This window comes from Sinocyclocheilus anshuiensis, unplaced genomic scaffold (assembly GCF_001515605.1).
Source record: "Sinocyclocheilus anshuiensis isolate Anshui unplaced genomic scaffold, SAMN03320099.WGS_v1.1 scaffold997, whole genome shotgun sequence".
Lineage (NCBI taxonomy): Eukaryota > Metazoa > Chordata > Actinopteri > Cypriniformes > Cyprinidae > Sinocyclocheilus > Sinocyclocheilus anshuiensis.
This window is the reverse complement of record NW_015555715.1, coordinates 2,637,969-2,656,814: the sequence shown is the minus strand read 5'-3', so window position 1 is coordinate 2,656,814 and position 18,846 is coordinate 2,637,969. Positions and strand designations below refer to the sequence as shown.

The following is an 18,846-nucleotide window of genomic DNA, read 5'->3' as shown; positions in this document are numbered from 1 at the left end:
CCACCCAATCACAACGATCTCTATCACCTGATTACTGAGCACCTGCACCTGTCACCAATCAAGCACCTCATCAACCAGCCTGCATAAAAGCACACACCTCAGACACCCTCATTGTCCAGTCTCGTACACACGTAGAGGACTCTCTGACTTTACTACTGCTTCCAGTTGAATACTTCCTGCATTACTTACCTCCTGTGTTCCTCCTAGTGTCTCCTCATCTCCAAGTGTCTCCTGTTCCTCCTAGTTCCTGGATCGCTGAGGTGTGTGCTCTTCCGTGTGCATTCCAGCTCCTGTAAAGGAAAGGACTCTGATCATTCCACTCATCATATCCTTTAAACTGTTCTACGAACTATACACTCATCGTGTCATCACCTGGATCCTACACCCGTACTTTCTGTGACCAAATAAACTTGATTGATATACTAACCTGTTGCGTCAGACCTCTTCCGTTACACCAGTGTTGTTTTGGACACCATTAGCTTTCATTATATGGACAGAGACAGGTGAAACAGTCTTCAAAATATTTTTTATTTATTTGTGTGTGTGTAAGCCATATACCTTCATGATATACCGTTCTTATACATCATATGTTGGGCATACCAACAAATCCTGTACAAATATAAAGTGGTGATTTCAGGTAAATCGACATTTTGAATAGGTTTGAAAATAAAGCCTGCTTATAATATGGACATATTTGCGGATTACTTCCCAAATGCAACATTAACCAAAGGGGAATACAGAAAGTGTCGTTACATTCAAAATCGAATAAAATAAATGTGGTACAACACATAATCCCACATGAATTGAATAAAATAAGTAGGAGACAATCTGTCTATCTGTTGATGCTATTAGTATAATGCTCCCTTGTGTCTAATGACCCATGTGCTGGCAGAACGTGCATGTTTGTAATGTGTAAAGTGTAGCGTCTATGAGTCCACCCAGCCGTTGAATAGAGTGAGATCCACATGTCTTTAACCCATCTTCTTTGAATAGCTGTAAGGCTCGCCCCAGGCTGAACCACCCCTCGGGGGGTGTGGGCCTCCCAAATACACGGCAAAGAATCACACAGTCTTTCTTTACACTGTCTCTAGGTCTGTTTTCACACTTATCTCTGTGGCTGTTCCTCTATAGGAACACATGGGTTCTGGTATTCTTTCTCCTGCATTAGAAAAGGCTCTTTATGCAATCAATAATTAAACAATGCACACACAGTAAATAGGGTAAGTAGAGGGGGAGCTGAACATAGGCCTGGGCTTGACGGGGAAATTAAAGGATGCATTATAGTGAAAGACAGCTCCCTAGAGAGGCAAAACACCATTTAAACTTCTATGACTTATAACTAAAGCCAAACGTAAAATATAAGTGAAGCCACCGAGCACTGATAATTGCAGTCTGATAATTACAAAATCATTATAATATTTTTCTCAAAGGATAATGGCCTCCAAATGTGCATTTTAACATTTTAATTGCAAATAGACGCCATACATACACATTTTTGTACTTAAAGAACAAAAAGCAATATTTACCCTTTATTACCCACTGCAACATTAGACTGACATATGTGTTCTAGAATATTTCCGCATTTGTTGCTGAATTTAGTAGCTTAGAGTAATAAAGATAAAATGCAATGAACATAACATCAAGCAGATAAATAAAACAAATAACATGCAAATATGGAACCGCAAACAGAACCGTGAGCATTTAGGAAAATTCAGGCATAAGGGGTGCTGCAGAATGGCAAGATTGCCACTAAAAGAGTGAATACAGATCTGTAGAAAATGAATGACACGCTGAAATAACCTCTGTGCTCTCCATTCTGTTAGCAGAGCTCGCCATTGATTAAAAAGGTTGAAGAGGTAGAATAAAGGCCCGTACTGGCTTCCATATGGCCCAGAAGCCCTAAGGGTGCAGGCCAGCTCATCAGGCCCCAGTTCCCTTTCCTCTCACTGGGACCCCAGCTGGTGAAGAGCCCCCCATTTAAAGCTCCTTCACCGCCATCACTATAATGGAGCTTGGCTGGGCCTCAACCGCTTACCTCTGTAATTAACAGCACCAATGCCACCACAATTACAGCCCCAAATTCCACTCTCGGCCTCAGTGTGAATTAGGGACTGAGCTAACAACTTGGAGGTAGGACACATGGCCTCCTCTTGCCCCCGGGATAGAAGGCTACAATAAGAGGCTGCAATAAAAAGGTCTGATTTTGCACACAGCCGTGTTTGATTATAAACCTGTAATTAGCTTACATAAAGCTCACGGTGTAATGGCAAAACACGGTATTTAAATCAAGGGCCAAATTCTAAGCATATGATACAGGAGAGGGTAATGAACACGATTACAGGCGGATAAAACCGATGTGTTTTTAAAGCACACAGACTGTTGAATACATCACATTTAAATTAGAATACATAAATATGCTACAATTCAAATGGCTCATTATTAATTTCCCATGAATTTGAGTCATAAGCACTCTAGACAAATCATGATGATGGCATCAAAGTTTGGCCTTGGTCAGTAATGACAGGCATGTCATTGAGACAAGGGTGCATTTTGTACAGAACGTGAATATAAAAACCAGGAAAAGCGGAAATTATAATGAACAGGGCTTGTGACTGAAGTGTAGCTGCATTTGCAAAATAAAAGAAATGGCACATTTCATTTCGCATTTAAAAACAAGCCACTTGATATTTCTGAATTGCTACTGTTGCACAACAGGCGCTCACTAATGCAGACTGTGCATTTGAATGGTGTAACTGTGATTAGGACAAATCAGAACAAATTTTCTCAACAGATTTATTATATTTGTTTTAAAAGCAAAATCTCTGTCATGTCCCCTGCCTTACCAAAAGCTTTGATTTTTACAAAATATTTAATAATATGATATCACCTTAATATTTGGGTTTTATTAAACAATATGGTATTTTACAAACTGAAAGGAACTTAAATTCAATTTAAATTAAATGTAAAATAAGATCCAACATAATGAATGTACATTATCATGATAATATAATTAAATTAAACAATTAAAATAAAAACATAATAATACAATATAAATTAAAGTAATTAAAATGTCTTTTCTCAACAAAAAAAAAATCATTAAAAAAAACAAACACAACCGCATAATTGAAGGCTATTTAAAGTTAATTTATTTAAAACTAAAACAATCCTATCTTTACTTGAGACTGAGACGTTCTCCACTGTTCAGGCCCGTGGCAGCTGAACTCCTGTTGTGCCCATGGGTGGCATTTTAGGTGGCAAACGTCACAATAGGCCATTCCCCGTCCACCCACTTCGCTATCTATCTTAAAGAGCCATCGCTGGACTTCCATATGTTCTGTCATCAGCCTGGCCAGAGCTTCATGAAGCTGGAAGACAGACATATGAATTACCTGTAATATTCCATTCTTTTCCTACATCATCAATTTAAGTTTCACATGAGGTATTTAAACAGATGACTGGCACACAGACCTGCTCCAGGGTGTATATATCCCACTTTCCTGGAGGCATGTCGACCCCTGTGCTACTGAAGATCCTTCTTCCTCCGGATTTAGTGCTTATATAGCTGGGCCACCGCAGGCTCTGTGCCCAAAAGTGGAACTTCGAGTTCATCTGCCACAGCCAGGTCATCAATGTGGGTGACACCACCGATCATGTAGGCTTGTTTCCCCTGGATCAAATTCTTGATGCGCTGTAGTGTTCTAGGGCTGTACTTCAGGAGTGAAGCTAGACACATGTTTCGGGTCTGAAAGAGGAACATATATAATGCACTGTTGTGAGTTAATGGTCAATCTGATGAGCACAAAAGCTGCAGAATTAATGCTGTATGTCTCATAATAACATTATAAGCTCTAATAAAGTGTATACATAACAGAAACATATTTTTACTATGCAAAGGTGAAATCTCAGCGGTCTTTGTGTACATAAATAACTATCCTTTCCACTCCAGCTCTAATGTCTTACCCCTCTCTTTTTCTATGGGTGTAATTTATGAACGTGCACAAACACATTGGGCCCATTACGTGCAGCCGGAAGGGTCATGACCTCTCCTGTACTCCAACACATTAAATTGATAAAGGAGAGTCAGGGGAGGGCCATACACCTCTGCAGCCTCTTGTCTTTACTATGTGCTTAGTGATGGGCTCTGTGGGGAAAGCACTAATTACTCCACATCTGTATGTTTGATCCAAACAGAATTGTCCCGTCTGTCATTGGCACGCCACACTGGCAGCAACGCCTAACAGAGATTTATCCTACTGACACGTCTGGCAGAGTTTACACACAGAGAGGAATCGACAGGGAAGAGGCAGCGCATGCCGCTCGTGCGCTATGCGGCAATAAATAACAGAGATGCACTGCATGCACGCGCAGGCAGTTAGGCCTACAATAATTGAAGAAACACATTTGCATAGGGTAAAAAAAACTCTCCTTCCTTGCAAAATATATACTTTCAAGAATAGTTTACATTTGTGTTGTATTTTTCTATTCATGAACTTTCCACTTGCTCTTTGGGGTTTTAAGGTAACTTTTTTTTCTTTTGAAAAATCTATTAAAATAAGTTTTTTATTGAATTGAACATCTATTTCAGGTTACAATTCACCTTTTTCCTAAGTAAGCGATGAGCGCCGCCATGATGGATTCTAACTTCCGTTTGAGTGCTCTCGTCTTCCGGTCTCCATAGAAATCCATGTTAAAAGGGGTTAAAAAGATCGACTGAATGAATTAAACTGAAACTTTCTCAATATAACTAAATATAAAAATGTGCACAGGGTTAAGCTGTGCTGTTGTTGGTTGCCACAGTAACAGCAATACGCGTAAGGAATTCCTGTAAAGTACTTGTTGTGCGTACAAGCAAATCTGTCCGTGTCTGGCGCTGTATGCCTTGCATAAACAATGACTAAAGAAAACAAGCATCGTCTGCACCGCTTACTTTACAATACTTTGTGTGAGATAATAAAATAAAATGTTAAAATAATGTGTGCTCTTATCATTTTGTGGACAAAATCCCCCTAACTTTACCCCGATCGAGAGTTGTCATAAATAATAAGTAAATATTACAAATAGTAAATATTTTAAACAGTAAATATTTTAATAAATTACATAGATTTTTATAATTTGTTTATATAAAAGCCAATTATTTAATACTGCAAACATTTTGCATTTATAATATCATGAGATACATGTCATGACATTAATGAAAGCATATATCATTATTATAATAAATACAAATCAATTTTAGAATCATTATAGTTTGGGGTCCCTGATATCAAAAAGTGTATACTGTATATTGACAATGTTTATGTTTAGTTTTGAACAATATCAAATATATATATATATATATATATATATATATATATATATATATAAAAAGATAATAAATGCTAATGTGAAAAAGTCTTCTTTATCTTCTTTGCATTTCTCCTCTCCCCTAGCGTTCTTCCTAATCTAACTGTTTAATAAACCTGGCATTGTATATTATGAATATTGTTGCTCTGTGACAAATTGCTTTTGTTCCTCTATTGTAAGTGGCTTTGGATATAAGCCTCTGCTAAATGAGTCATTGTAAAAGTGTAGATCCTTGTGCTGAAACCTAATCATTTATGGAAGATCTGCACAGAGTAGTAAATACAAAGGTCACCTCTGTCGCCCTCTGCAGGTGAGAAATAAATCAAATTCTTCTATGAAAATTGTTAACAAAATCATGTGCACCACCATATTTCAGAAGTCACTTTGAGGGGAGAAAAAAAGGTGTGTGTGTGTGTGTGTGTGTGTGTGTGTGTGTATGTGGTGCACCATACTGAAAAATTCTCCAGTACTTCTGGCATGAAGATGGTGAAGCGTTTGGCACAGTGGGACTCAGGCGCAGAAGCATCACCCAGCTCAATGGCTGTCTGCAGGCCCAGCAGACGAGTGTAGTACTGGAGAACATCCTCGCCCAGGCGCAACCGGAGGCACATAGATGACCTTGACGTTCTCATCTAAATGTAACACAAACAGTACTGTGTTTGCTTTCATGTGTCTGCTGCCAATCCAATTTGATCGTGTGATGGTTAAAACCCTCACCTCTGATGTCACACAGTCGGCCCATCTGGGTATTCTGGAGTACATCAAATCCCCTGAAACTAAGCCGCTGATGTTGGGAATATCCTATTGAACAAATCCAAATGATTTGAAATGAGATTTTAAATATTTTAACAACAAATTAATGACTCTATTCTATGTCAAGACACTCAGAATCCTCAAAAACTAACTCTATAATGTCTATAATTAAATGATTAAATGCATGCAAACTAACAGAGCGAGGCAATAAAAAACAATAGGGTTCAACTTCTTAATTAGCTCACACAGGCCTCTCCTCAGCCACCCCCAGTGCAAAAATCACACTCCATCTGCTGGTGATTACAATTCACACTCATCATCATCTCCAATAGTCGATGCAGGTCTCAATGACAAGTTTTTGGTAAATACATTTTCTGTGTTTTCTGCAGGTGCACCCAAATAGATGTATTTTTTTCATATTAAAAATATTATGTGACCAGAAGCCATCATAACAGATGGAAAATAATTACCCAGTGAAGGGACGTGGATGATAGTCCTTTTGGCGGAGGTGATGTGTTTCCAGTTGGCTGCCAGACTCTGTGAATCACAGACAGCAGAGAATAAAAGAGAATAAAAGTGATCGGTGACAGACAGCACCCAGCAGCACATGGATTTATCATGTTGTTTGGCCCACCGATGGCAGCAAAGGGAGGAAATTATGCTTGTCTTTCTCCCTGGGTCTCATGGAGACAAACCAAGCATAAATCACATTAATTAAATCAGCTAAGTGCATACTTAGAAACATCTTCCCTCTATTAATTCAATTAGCAGGCTACATGAAGCTTTCTGCCAGGGGAAGATTAATGCTTAATTAAAAGGATGTGAGTGTTTAAAGGGTGGAAACATACAAAAGCTTGTGTCTCCTCTCACAGTGAGTGACGGTGAGGCTAATTAAGAGACATGCTAGTTTCATAAAGATGTTACAGGAATGACAGCACAGATGAAACATCTGTTCTGACAAATAGAAAGTTAATCTACACGTGAGCCTGTGCTATCACAATCATTCTTTTTGTGGAACCACTGTACTTTCTTATGCCACGGATTCATGATCATTTAAAAGATGTGACCAATGACAACTTGAGACATCTCTGAGAAGTTACTCTAGTAAAGACACAATATTACCAGTTACTTTGCTGTTTTTGCCCAGCCAGTGACAAAAGTTTCAAGAAGAGCCACAGCAGAACCATTGCACGAATCAGTTGAATGATTCAATTACTTATTCATAAAGACAGCTGCAAATGAATCAGCATTTCTGAACAATTCAATTGAATGAATGATTCTTTGACTCACAAATATGAACAGTTTTTTGTTCCTGAACAAATCTTCTTTTTTTTTTAAACAATCGCTCATAGAGACATGAATGAACAAAAATTGGTTGAACAAATAATTTAATGACTCACTAATGAAGACAGTACCTGTGTCCGAATATGCCTACTTCCCTACTACACAATAGATGAAAAATAGTATGTGAAAAGAGAAGTACATCCGAAATCATAGCATTTATATACCTTTAGGCAAGAAGTACCCAATTGACCTACTATTTCCGCTAAGACTCTGAAGTGTGCATCCAATACTTTGCTATCTGCAAGGCCATGGGAGAGGAGTTGTGAATGGCAGTGAAGTGACAAAATATGACAGATGTAGTAATAGTTCATAATACACACATTCTTAATACACAGAGCATATTTTTTCATGTGTCGCAAAGTTTGTTCCTCATCAAATGTATAACTAATGTACTAACTGACATTCTGGAATGCACAAACAATGAAAGTCTGGAGTGATATAAACAATTTAAAAGTTAAACTGTTATATACATTTTCTTGGAATGCTGCTCAACCAATCAGATTTCGAAGATTAGAACTAACTGTTATATAAATGTGTATTTTATTCACCTCTGCCCTGATGCGGTAGTTTTCTAGTTGGCGGAGATGTGAGGCCTGCAGACTCTTCTTCAAATGGTCCAGTTTGGCATGTTTCAGCAGAGACATGGCAATAATTCGTGCCGCCCATTGGGCCCATTGGCCCTGAGTTGGAGCAGGTAGGCGGTACGGGCAGAGTAACGCCTCCAGCAGGTCTGGATGCACACAGCCGCTGCCTGATGCCCCTCGATGCCTTTGTAGCGCTAGCCAGGTTGACACATCAGGTCCCATACCTCATCCCTGTTCTCCAGCACTGAGAGTAGCTTCTCCACATGGGTGCACCGGCCCCTGCCGTCTCTCTAGTCAAGCTCACCTCTCTGCACACACACTGCCAGCCACTCCCCACACACCCGCGCCAGTGGCACCGCAAAGTCCAATAGCATCCACTGCAGCTGGTCCAGAGTCTCCACCATTGCACCCCAATACAGACAGTATTGCTTTTTAAACCTACAGTAGTCAGGATCATCCGGGCCAATCTGACCCTCAACTATGGTGAAAGGATATTTGCTGATAGCAGCTGGCAGTGGAATGCTCTAAGAAGAGAGAAATGCATATTATAATAAAGGCAAAAGTTTTGAGTCCCATAATGGGACCAAAGCTGTTTAATTACCAACATTCTTCAAAATATCTATTTTGTGCTCCACAGAAAACAAGAAATTCATACAGGTTTGGAACGACATGAGTAAATGATGACCGAATTTTCATTTTTGGGTCCCTTTTAAACTATCCCTTTTAAAAAGTGTTATGGCTCATACCTGGATGCTGGACTCTCAGTTGCTGATCTTCCAAGAGCCATTCCGTCTCTGTTCACATCCATCTCCAGTTTTGAAGCCTTTTCTGACTCATCTATCATCAGATAAGAAGTACAATCAAAGACTGCATAATATACATAACCGATATATTAAAAGGATAAGAAAACAATATATAAATACAGTATATGTAATATTTCTCTAGTTATTTGATTGACAATTTGTTTCAGAAGTGGACCATTTTAGATTACATTAATGATTATTTATGATATTAATATATATTTTATACTAAATAAAGTACTAAATATACTGTATGCCTGACACTTAAAATATCACAGACAACATAAAATTATCTGCTGAAAATGAAATGTTAATTGAACAAAAACGCAATTCTTGAGGCTTGTTTTTTCCACAGTAATTCAGTTTACTCTTCCTATGTACAGTATGTAGTTTGTTGGGATCGAATACACAACAAAAAGCAGAATTTTTGGATACATATAATTGACTTTCTAACTTTATATGTAGGCCGCAAGTGTGTAATGACATTGTGGAAATAGACTGACCCGTCTTACTTTGGCCACTGTCCTCTCTCTGGAGCACATGGACAGCTTTGGGCTGTACTGGTGTTTGCACTGAAGAGAGGTCAGCTGCTGAGGGTAGCAGCCCTGAAAAAAACCAAACAAGTCTTATTGCAGAGAGGATTTGTACACAGAATATTTCAGGGTTTGTGACTACAGCACAAACATTATTCATGAAAACAAAAAGAGGGCACAAACAAAAAAATGAATTAATGCAAACATATGCATATACAGTCATGTTTAAAAAGTTTGGGTTCGGGAAGGTTTTATTTGTTTTTGTTTTTAAAATGAATACATTTATTCAGCAAAGAAGCATTAAGTGAAAGTAAAAATTCATAATGTTACAAATGATTTCTATTTCAAATAAATGCGGGTCCTTTCTATTCATCAAAGAATCATGTAAAGAAAATGTGTCACAATTTCCACAAAAATATTAAGCAGTACAACTGTTTTAACACAGAAAATAATAAGAAATCTTTCTTGAGCACCAAATCAGCATATTAGAATGATTTCTGAAGGATCATGTGACACTGAAGACTGGCTGCTGAAAATTGCCATTACAGGAATAAATAATTAAAATATATTAAAAATAGAACACAGTTATTTTAAATTGTAACAAGATTTCACAATGTCACTGTTTTTATTGTATTTTTGATCAAATAAATTCAGCCTTTCAAAAACTCTCCAAAAAATCTTACAGACTCAAAACTCTTGAACAGTAGTGTATATAATATACAAAGAAATACTGTATTAGTTGTTTAAAGAGGTTTATACCTGCATTCATGTCTCTACATTCGGGTGGTGGTTTGGGGTGTAGTTGTTTAGGCAGACCTTCAGGTGCAGAGTGAAACTCCCCAAAGCGGGGCCAGTGACCACCCTTTGAGTCCCAACCTGGAAAAACCAAGGCAAACAAATGTTATGTTTTCATTACATAAATGTACACTATACTCTTTCTAACCACTGTGGTTCAACTAAGCTGGAACAGTTATTACAGTTATTATTATAGTTACTATTGTTGTTTTAAAGAGCTACTTCACCCAGAAATTAAAATCATTCATTTCACTTCATACTTTTATTCATAATTTTAGATTCACATTTACTGTAGCACTGAAATCTCATCTGAGTGATTTAAATACGTGCATATTCAAGTTTGATGTGAAAGAGAAACATGGTCACCATTCACTTTCATCAACAGGGAAAATGGAATTGTCATTTTTGGGAGAACTATCCCATTAAGCTTGAACTAAGAAATGGGCAATTCTTAAAAAGGCAATAAAAACATGGAGGAATAACTGAGCCCCAAATGATAGCTCTGTGGTCAAAGGTCAGAGGTATTGAAAGTGACAGAACAAAGGGTATTAACCTAGTTCCCTCTCTCACTGGGCCAAAAAGACCTGCCTGCAGGCTCTAAAGCCACCATTCACCCAATGCTAGAAGAAGAGAGAGAGGGAACATACTTCGCTCAATAACTTGCTCATGGAGAATGCTATTAGCTTCGGGTCACCGATCAGAATTTTCCCTCCAAACAAAACTTTGTTGTAAAAGACTGGGAGACGACTATCCATTAATCAGGCTGGTGGCAGCTTGTAGATGTCAAGAAATATGGTTTCTCTTTCTCTCGGTCCCGTTGGCTGTAGCGAATCACAAGTGAGTGCACATTTGTGAGAGAGAGCACGGTGATGTTGTGTGATTACAACCGACAGATTTTCCGCATTCATTAAAATAAAGCTGGAGCTAAAATACAGGCAGTTAATGACATTGTAAACTGGCCAATAAGCCCGCTTCCCTGAAGCAATCAATCACATGCTGGCAATGCTTTCTGGATACTTTGAGCGTGGCTCGGTTTATTTGTCTCGCACCTTCTCTCAAGCGAACAGCTGCTTGAAATCTTCTAGAATTAAATTCCATCAGAGCAATGCCTAAAATGCTTACCTCCTCATTATCATATAATAGTTCATAAATCAAATGAAAGTTGTGCTCCACATTCCACAATAAAAAGGATGTATTGCAATAATTAGGATTTTCGTGGTAGTCATATAGCGACTAATATAATTCATCATTAATTTTTACAATCATTTTGATAAAAACAAGCACCGAAAGTCACTCCCAAAGATGCTTCAAAAGACAAAAAGCCCAATAAAAACATGTTATCTACAGAAAATTTATAGCCAATTAAAAGCAAGATGGCTAAATCACAAGATAAAAATTTTTGGTGCGGAAAAACGCAACGAGTAAGACGTGCATTAATTATAGCACACAAAACAAAGAACAATATCGGTCATTTTCTCAGTGCCGAAAAACATATAATGGAGAGCACACTGCGAGTTTGTCAAGTTGTGGGCACATGCCAGACAGAGCCCTTCTGTACTCTCCTCATCCTGCTGTTCCGGATTCTCCCCCTGATGTTCTCTGGCCTGTCTGTTGTCACACCACTGAGCTCCCTGACAAACCACAAGCACCGGCCACGTGTTTGGAGCGGTTTGGAGGCAAGCAGCTGTTTAAGTGGTACAAGGGGACATTTAAAAGAAATAAACAGTGTGAGCTCCTTCAGAGACTCAGCGGAGAACTAGCCGACAGCACAGAGGTATTGACGCAGCAGGCAGAGCGCCAGCGAGTGCCAGTTGGGTAAGCCATGGCTGTCTTATTGGCATGCGGGAACAGGTACCAGTGCTTGTCCTGAGACAGCTGTAAGGCAGCAGCCCATACAACTGCAATCAGGCGGTGGCCGTCCTCCGAAGAATGCTGATGTGCCGCAATCTGCATCTGTCTGCTTTCGGCAGCCAAGTCTCATACCTTCTTCTCAACAACATGACAGCCTCCTCACGAGTGACAGGCAGAGGATGCAGGAGATAGAGGAAGAACCACAGCGGAAAGCAGAAGGGGGGAAACAGAGCACCAAAACAAATGGTGACCTTTAGAAAGATTAATTTGTTTACCAACAGACAGATTTAGCTGTCACTGCCAAACCAGGATACCTTCAAATCCGCATCTCCTATTTGAAAGTGAAGTGACTGGAGTCATCTATTATTACATGCCAGTCACATCATTCTTTTCATGAGGTTCATGTGACAGATGCTGGCGTTAAGGCAACAGTCAGAGCTGGCCACCATATAATCAACACTATCAATAAGCCTTTATCATAAAAGCTGCTGGATTCTAATCCAGCCACACGTGTAAAAAAAACAAGTACACTATAGTGTTAAAGAAACAGTTCACACAAAAAAAGAAAATTCTGTCATTATTTACTCACCCTCATGTCATTCCAAACCTGTATGACTTTATTTCTTCTGTGGAACATAACAGAAGATATTTTGAGAAATGTCTCATACAATTGTTTGGTTACCAACATTCTTCAAAATATTTTCTTTGTGTTTTGCAGAACAAATAAAGTCATACAGGTTTGGAACAACATGACGGTGAGTAAACGATGACCGAATTTTCATTTTTGGGTGAACTGTCCCTTTAATCTACCTTCTTGAATAATAATAGAAGCATATCTTTCAGCAACTCACACTGACCCCAGTTCTCTTGTGCAGGTGAGGAAGCTGAATCCCATAATTTTGTTGCACAGTCTCCTTGTTTTTTGGGTGAAAGGGGTTATTCAGCAGACGCATGATAAATGCCGACTTGTGCTGTTGGGGAGATAGAGACATAGATTACAGAAAACAGACATTTTTGTCTTAACAAATAAGTGTAAAGTGTCACCTTTTCTCCTGGTGATGGACCAGGAATCTGGCATCTCAGAGGACGTGTATTTGGTATTGTCTCATATGGTGGCTGCCTACAAAAATGTTAGGAAAATATTTTAGATTTAATATGATTTTACATATACTCTAATGGAAATCCTACTGATGTTGTAGAAGTTATTTGCTTACTGATATAAGTATCAGAGTTTCTTTTTAAATACCATTTTACAATTTTGACAGGGGCAGGCTTCTTTTCAGGCTCTTCAATACAGGGTAGAGTCAAAACCTGATTACTAATAGTTTTCAGATAATCGTCTGCATGACTCTGTGAATCAAGAAACAAATGTTTACAAGCATCATTCTTCCATGCTCCACATTTCACATATTTGTGTTTTCATTTTCATTGCATGAATCTATATATCATACAAGCCAGGGACTGCTAGATGACCTCAAATTCTTTTAATTATATATATATATATATATAGAGCGAGAGAGAGAGAGAGAGAGAGAGAGAGAGAGAGAAATAGATGATTTATTTAGCAGTTTCTTAAACTCCCCACTGCTTATAGATAAATTAGATAATTTAGGTAATGCAGACCTCAACTATACAGAAATATCCAAGTCAGTTTTGTCATAAAGTTGACTTTATATAACTTACCCTTATTCCATTTTCTGTCCTGCTGATGGCTGCATCCAAAGCTTGAATGTCCAAAACTTCCCCATTCTCTTGCACAGTCAGTCGAACAAGATTATTTTTTAATTGTCTTAAATCATCCTGCACCTAAGACACAATAAAAATCACAAGAATATAGTTTTACAAACGTAATTATTTAATATTAAATTATATAACGTAACTAGTATAGTTTCAAAGTAATTTAATTAAAACTTAAAACAGCTGTCAAGCCTTCTTTTATATTATTTTGTACTTGAGCACATTACCTATACTAAAATATGCCCAACGTCATCCTTATTTTTAAGGACATCGGACATTTTTCTACTAAATAATTCAGATTACATTTAAGCTTTTTTTTCTAATTGCGTTTTCTCGCTTCCAAGTCTTTTATGTTTTCTAAACAACGGTCTGGCCGTAACTATGGCAACACGACGCATATGGCAGTACAGTCTCCGTCAGTCAGGCCAGTATTATTTGTTATTATTACCATTTCATTAATAATCAGGGTGTATCACCATCATCACGGTGCCATCATCATTGCGCTATTCACTAAAAAGCTATTTTACTCTTAAACTTTAGATTTTCTAACACGCGCGCGCAGACACGGAAGTAAGTTGAGGTTAGAGGTGAAAGGTTTCCTGGAGGTGGGTGACAGCTGTTGCTAACGTGCTAACTTTCATTAGGAGCTGTTTTTAAGTGTCCAAAAGCTTAAAATGGCAGATGATCAAGCAGATGAAGTACCTACCCTACCTTGTATCTTAGTCACAAGCTGTGATCCCGGCTTTAAAGAAGAGGAGCTCATTAGACGTGAGTAAAAGGGGGAAATCTATTCTACACTCGTTAGCCTTGCTGCTATGCTAACGTTAGCTGTCAACAAGAAACATTCATCGTGCTGTCTCCTATTTACAGATCAAAATGTGTCGATGGAAATAACGGTTTAATTATTAAATGCATAACATATATTGTGCATTACTGTATTGTGCATCGATAACATCAATATTTTTTTGTAGAGATCGCCAGACTCTCATTTTATGAATCTTAATCTGGCTTTTTGCTCATTTCATGTAACATGCAGTGTTTCGTAATAGTGCTTAGAGTGCTTTCTTTACACGTTTGTCTCTTATGTTGGTTTTCTGATCGCAGCAATCTTAAATTATTGATAAAACATGATCCAGCTGGACAATAAATGTGAATCATTACTGGTGCTGTTATTTTTTTACATATTTTCTTGATGCAGGGATACAGTACATAATAAGTGTGCAATATATAGCCTGACACATTTGGTACATCCATTTTTAATCCTCATGCGTAAAAAAGTAGTAATTATTTTTATCTAGTGATTCTTCGTGTCCAGCAGGCGGCAGTGTTGAGCTTCAGTTAATTTTGTTTACGGTTTATTTTAGAGGTTGGTGTCACTGCCAGTGTTTTTATTGATATCAGATACACACTTGGCCTTTAACAGTTTTGTGTGTTTTATTTCAGAGATCTTGGGCTTAGAAGCACTACCCCAAGCTTCCAAAATGGAGGAAAGAGTTTCTTGGTATCCATGGACAATCAATAACAAGTACTACACAGCAAACGTCAGCTTATGTGTTGTTTCAAGTCCATTCGACATGAATACAGAGGTTGCCCGGTCTATGCAAGCGTTCATCGTTTACTTTGACAGCAAAACTGTGAGTTTATGATAATTATGATCATTTTACAAATTCACCATTCAGTGTTTGTGCCTTGATTAAACTCTTTTCGTATTTCAGAAAGACAGCCTTAACAGTGTCAACTCCTGGTTATCAGTAGTGGAGGATTTGGCTCCAGAAGTGCTGATACTAGTGTGTGACCATGCGTGTGACAGTGGTGAGTGTGTGTGTTTGGTACTACTTTTTCAGTGGTTTGGGTGCAACACATGCAGTCTTTTACTAAGTTTGGTGTAAATATGACGTTGTAGGTGTTAGCAAACAGGAGGCCCAGCAGTGGTGTCTGGCTCACGCATTTGAATTAGTAGAGCTCAACCCTCAAGATCTACCTGATGAAGATGGTGAGAGAGAAAACAAAGTCTAGTCGCAGTTATGCACAGACATTAATCATTTTGTTTTGAAAGTATTTTGTTTATTTTGTGTACCCCATAGATGACTTCCCAGAGTCCACTGGAGTAAAAAGAATTGTTCAGGCACTCAATGCCAACGTGTGGTCCAGCGTTGAGATGAAAGATGGTGAGATTGTACTGCCCTAATGCGAAATGACCAATGGCATCCACACAACAAATCATATTCACAGCTTCATTCTAAGCTATGTTTATTAACTTTCCCTTTAATTATCATTTATTCTTCTCAGAACACAGTCAGGGATTTGGGCTAATGAGCAGCCTGGTGGCCTCTCATCACAACAACCCACGAACCTGTCAAGAGACACTGGTTAGCCTTTTCTAATTGTGCTGCTCTTTAATGTATGCAGTTGAACATTATTTACAGTAGTTTAGAGTCTTAAGCTCATCTCGTTGTAACAGACTATTTTTTTCTGGTTATTAGTCTTCTCATTCCCCATCCAACAGTACAGATGAAGGCACTGAGAACCAGAGAGCAGAGAATAACCAGAATAATGCAGTAGATATAGCAGTCGGTAAGTGCTTTTTTTTAAGGGCAATATATTTATACTCATTTTGGAGGTAAATGAATGATATGATAAAATAGGATATTATCACAAAGTGTAGTGGGACAAGCTATTTTTTTTATACATTTTTTAAGGTACTTCTAAAGTTCAGTGTTTAATGAAATATTTGCTAATCTGTCAAAGATCCCATGATTGACATCGACATACAAGAGTTGGCTAATCTAACAGCTGGAGATGCAGATGTGGAGAATTTTGAACGACTCTTGACAAAATTGAAAGAGATGAAAGGTATAAGACCTATATATCAGTTAAAAAAAAAACATTTTTAATGTCTTTGAAAAGACTCTAATGTTCGCCAAGGTTGCATTTATTTGATCAAAAATACAGTAAAACAGTAATATTGTGAAATATTTTACAGTATAAATTATTATTAATGTTAAAAGTTGTGCTGCTTAATATTTTTTTGGAAACCTTTTGGATACACTTTATTTTATGTATCTTGTATCATGTAAACTCAGAACTGACAAATTTAAGTGAAGCCCTGTTTGTGTTTTTTTTTTTTACAAATAGTACAGTATATTCCTATATTCAGTATATTTTTAAAACTCTCTTTATTTGTAGACAAGGCCTCTTCGTTGCCACATGAACAGAGGAAAGTACATGCAGAAAAGGTGATATACCTTTAATATTTTCTCATTAACACTAATGGTAATATTTTTCTATCTAAATTTTGCACTAACAATTGAATTACCCTTAATCAGGTTGCTAAAGCATTCTGGATGGCTATTGGTGGAGACCAGGATGAGATTGACGGCTTGTCATCAGGGGAGGAGAGTTAAGGCCCTAGTGACTCTTAACCAGCTTCCACTGTTGATACTCAGCCCACCCTTTGAACCCCCAGTCATCCCAAATCTGCCCTGCCCAGTCCTGTCCCACCCAAGAAACGTGGAAGAACGTGGGCAAAAACAGCAATGGAGATTTTCATGATACTGCTGTTATTATTATATATCAGTGTCCAACACCTCAATCAGGCAGTACAGAGTCATTATGGGCTTTTGGCTTCAAACATTGTAATCTCAAGAGCCATGGGACGTGTTGCAGGGGGCAAGATTATCTTGTCTGTTCTCTGGTGGTGCAAGTCTGCAGCCACATACAAGGATGAAGCCTATGGTTCTGTCAAAAAGAGTCGTAAATCAAATGAGATGAGCTGGTAAAAGTGGATTGTTTTTAAACTTTTATTTCTCCTTTATTTTTATGATGTAAGTCACAATTACGGACTATGCTTGTGCATGTCATTAGCTCTTCATCAATTAAAAGAAGGATCTGTCGAATCATTTTTTGATGTTCTTTTGTTTTGGAAATATGTTGTCAAATTCATTTGACATGATGAAATTATCCTTTACATACTATTAGAAAAAGAGTGAAACGATGCTCTTAAAAGAATTTATTATTAAAACTTACATAAAAGTCAATATGACAGTGAATGCAAGAGAAGTAAATGTGAGTGTACGTTACAGAAAAGCAAAAGGGAAATTCAGGGCAAACGAACTAAGCACCAGTTTCAGAATATGAATGAAATTACTGACACTATAAGACAAAGAATGCTTCATTTGCTTCTAAATCAAGAGTGCAAGAAAATAAACAGGATACAAGCAAAATTCCAGCAAAAAGGACAAATTTAAATAATATCAACAGTCTACTGTGTGCTTTGGCCCTGTTGAGTAACAGATGAAGAGCAGGCAAGATTCATAGCAAAAATCAGCTTGGGGGAATCAAACACAAGCGTAAGTTTTTCAATGAAACATCAATTTGATTTTCGAAAAACAAGCAGAGATTGTCAGGATCTTCATGATCAGTGATTCAGAGCTTCTTCCTTGAGACCAGACATCACCCAATAAAAATGGATTGCTGATTTATGCTGTTAAAAGCCAGACCATGCATTGAGTTGTTAAATGTCAGTACTAACAAATCAAGGAAATTGAATAACCCCATGAGGAAAGGGTCCACATGAAAATCTAGCCATTTATACTATCCTCTTGTGAAATCGATTTTTACATAAAAATACAAGCGTTCCAAGAGCTACCAGCAGTACTTGCCCTCCGTTTTTCAATAAAAAATAAAAACTCAAAATAGTGGCAATTTTTTACCCACTCAGAAATCACCGACAGTAAAATAGAGTAGTATGTAGAGACATGAAATGCTGTTAGTTGTTACATGAGTTTTGAGCTCAAAAATCAGTTGAATGGATTGACAGTCCTGAGTTGGAGACATCCCTTTGATGCGCCAATTATACACCGAACAGATTCAACGAAAGGACAATGAAATCAAGCGATTGCTGAAATGAAAAAAATGATGACTAAAGGTGTGGTCACATTAATGGTTCTGTGAATTTATACAGGCAAAATCCAATCATTTCGATAGGAGTCCGTGCAATCAGGTGAAAGTCTGATGCTATATAACATCACTACATTACTGACAACAGTCAAAATTCTGTAGAAATCTTTATCTTTAAAATTTTGTTTCAAAAGTCCTGGACCCTTT

General features: G+C 37.9%; 1 protein-coding gene and 1 pseudogene across 1 annotated transcript; one reads left to right on the top strand and one right to left on the bottom strand.

The window, feature by feature from the left end:
- Positions 1–14,018, bottom strand: part of LOC107672170 (IQ motif-containing protein H-like) — a 27,258-nt pseudogene extending 13,240 nt beyond the window's left edge.
- A 273-nt stretch (positions 14,019–14,291) lies between these two features.
- Positions 14,292–17,632, top strand: LOC107672261 (alpha- and gamma-adaptin-binding protein p34-like). The gene is made up of 10 exons (XM_016465381.1): positions 14,292–14,508; positions 15,184–15,374; positions 15,456–15,552; positions 15,644–15,733; positions 15,825–15,908; positions 16,030–16,109; positions 16,224–16,314; positions 16,489–16,593; positions 16,927–16,976; positions 17,067–17,632. The coding sequence occupies exons 1-10, from the start codon at positions 14,415–14,417 to the stop codon at positions 17,142–17,144; spliced, it is 960 nt and encodes a 319-aa protein (XP_016320867.1). The 5' UTR covers positions 14,292–14,414; the 3' UTR covers positions 17,145–17,632.
- The last annotated feature ends 1,214 nt before the right edge of the window (positions 17,633–18,846 follow it).

Coding starts and splice junctions, on each gene's coding strand:
- LOC107672261 (XM_016465381.1), top strand. CDS start 14,415: ATGGCAGATGATCAAGCAGATGAAGTACCTACCCTACCTTGTATCTTA. Junction 15,734..15,824: donor AGATCTACCTGATGAAGATG/GTGAGAGAGAAA, acceptor TGTACCCCATAG/ATGACTTCCCAGAGTCCACT. Junction 16,977..17,066: donor GGAAAGTACATGCAGAAAAG/GTGATATACCTT, acceptor ACCCTTAATCAG/GTTGCTAAAGCATTCTGGAT.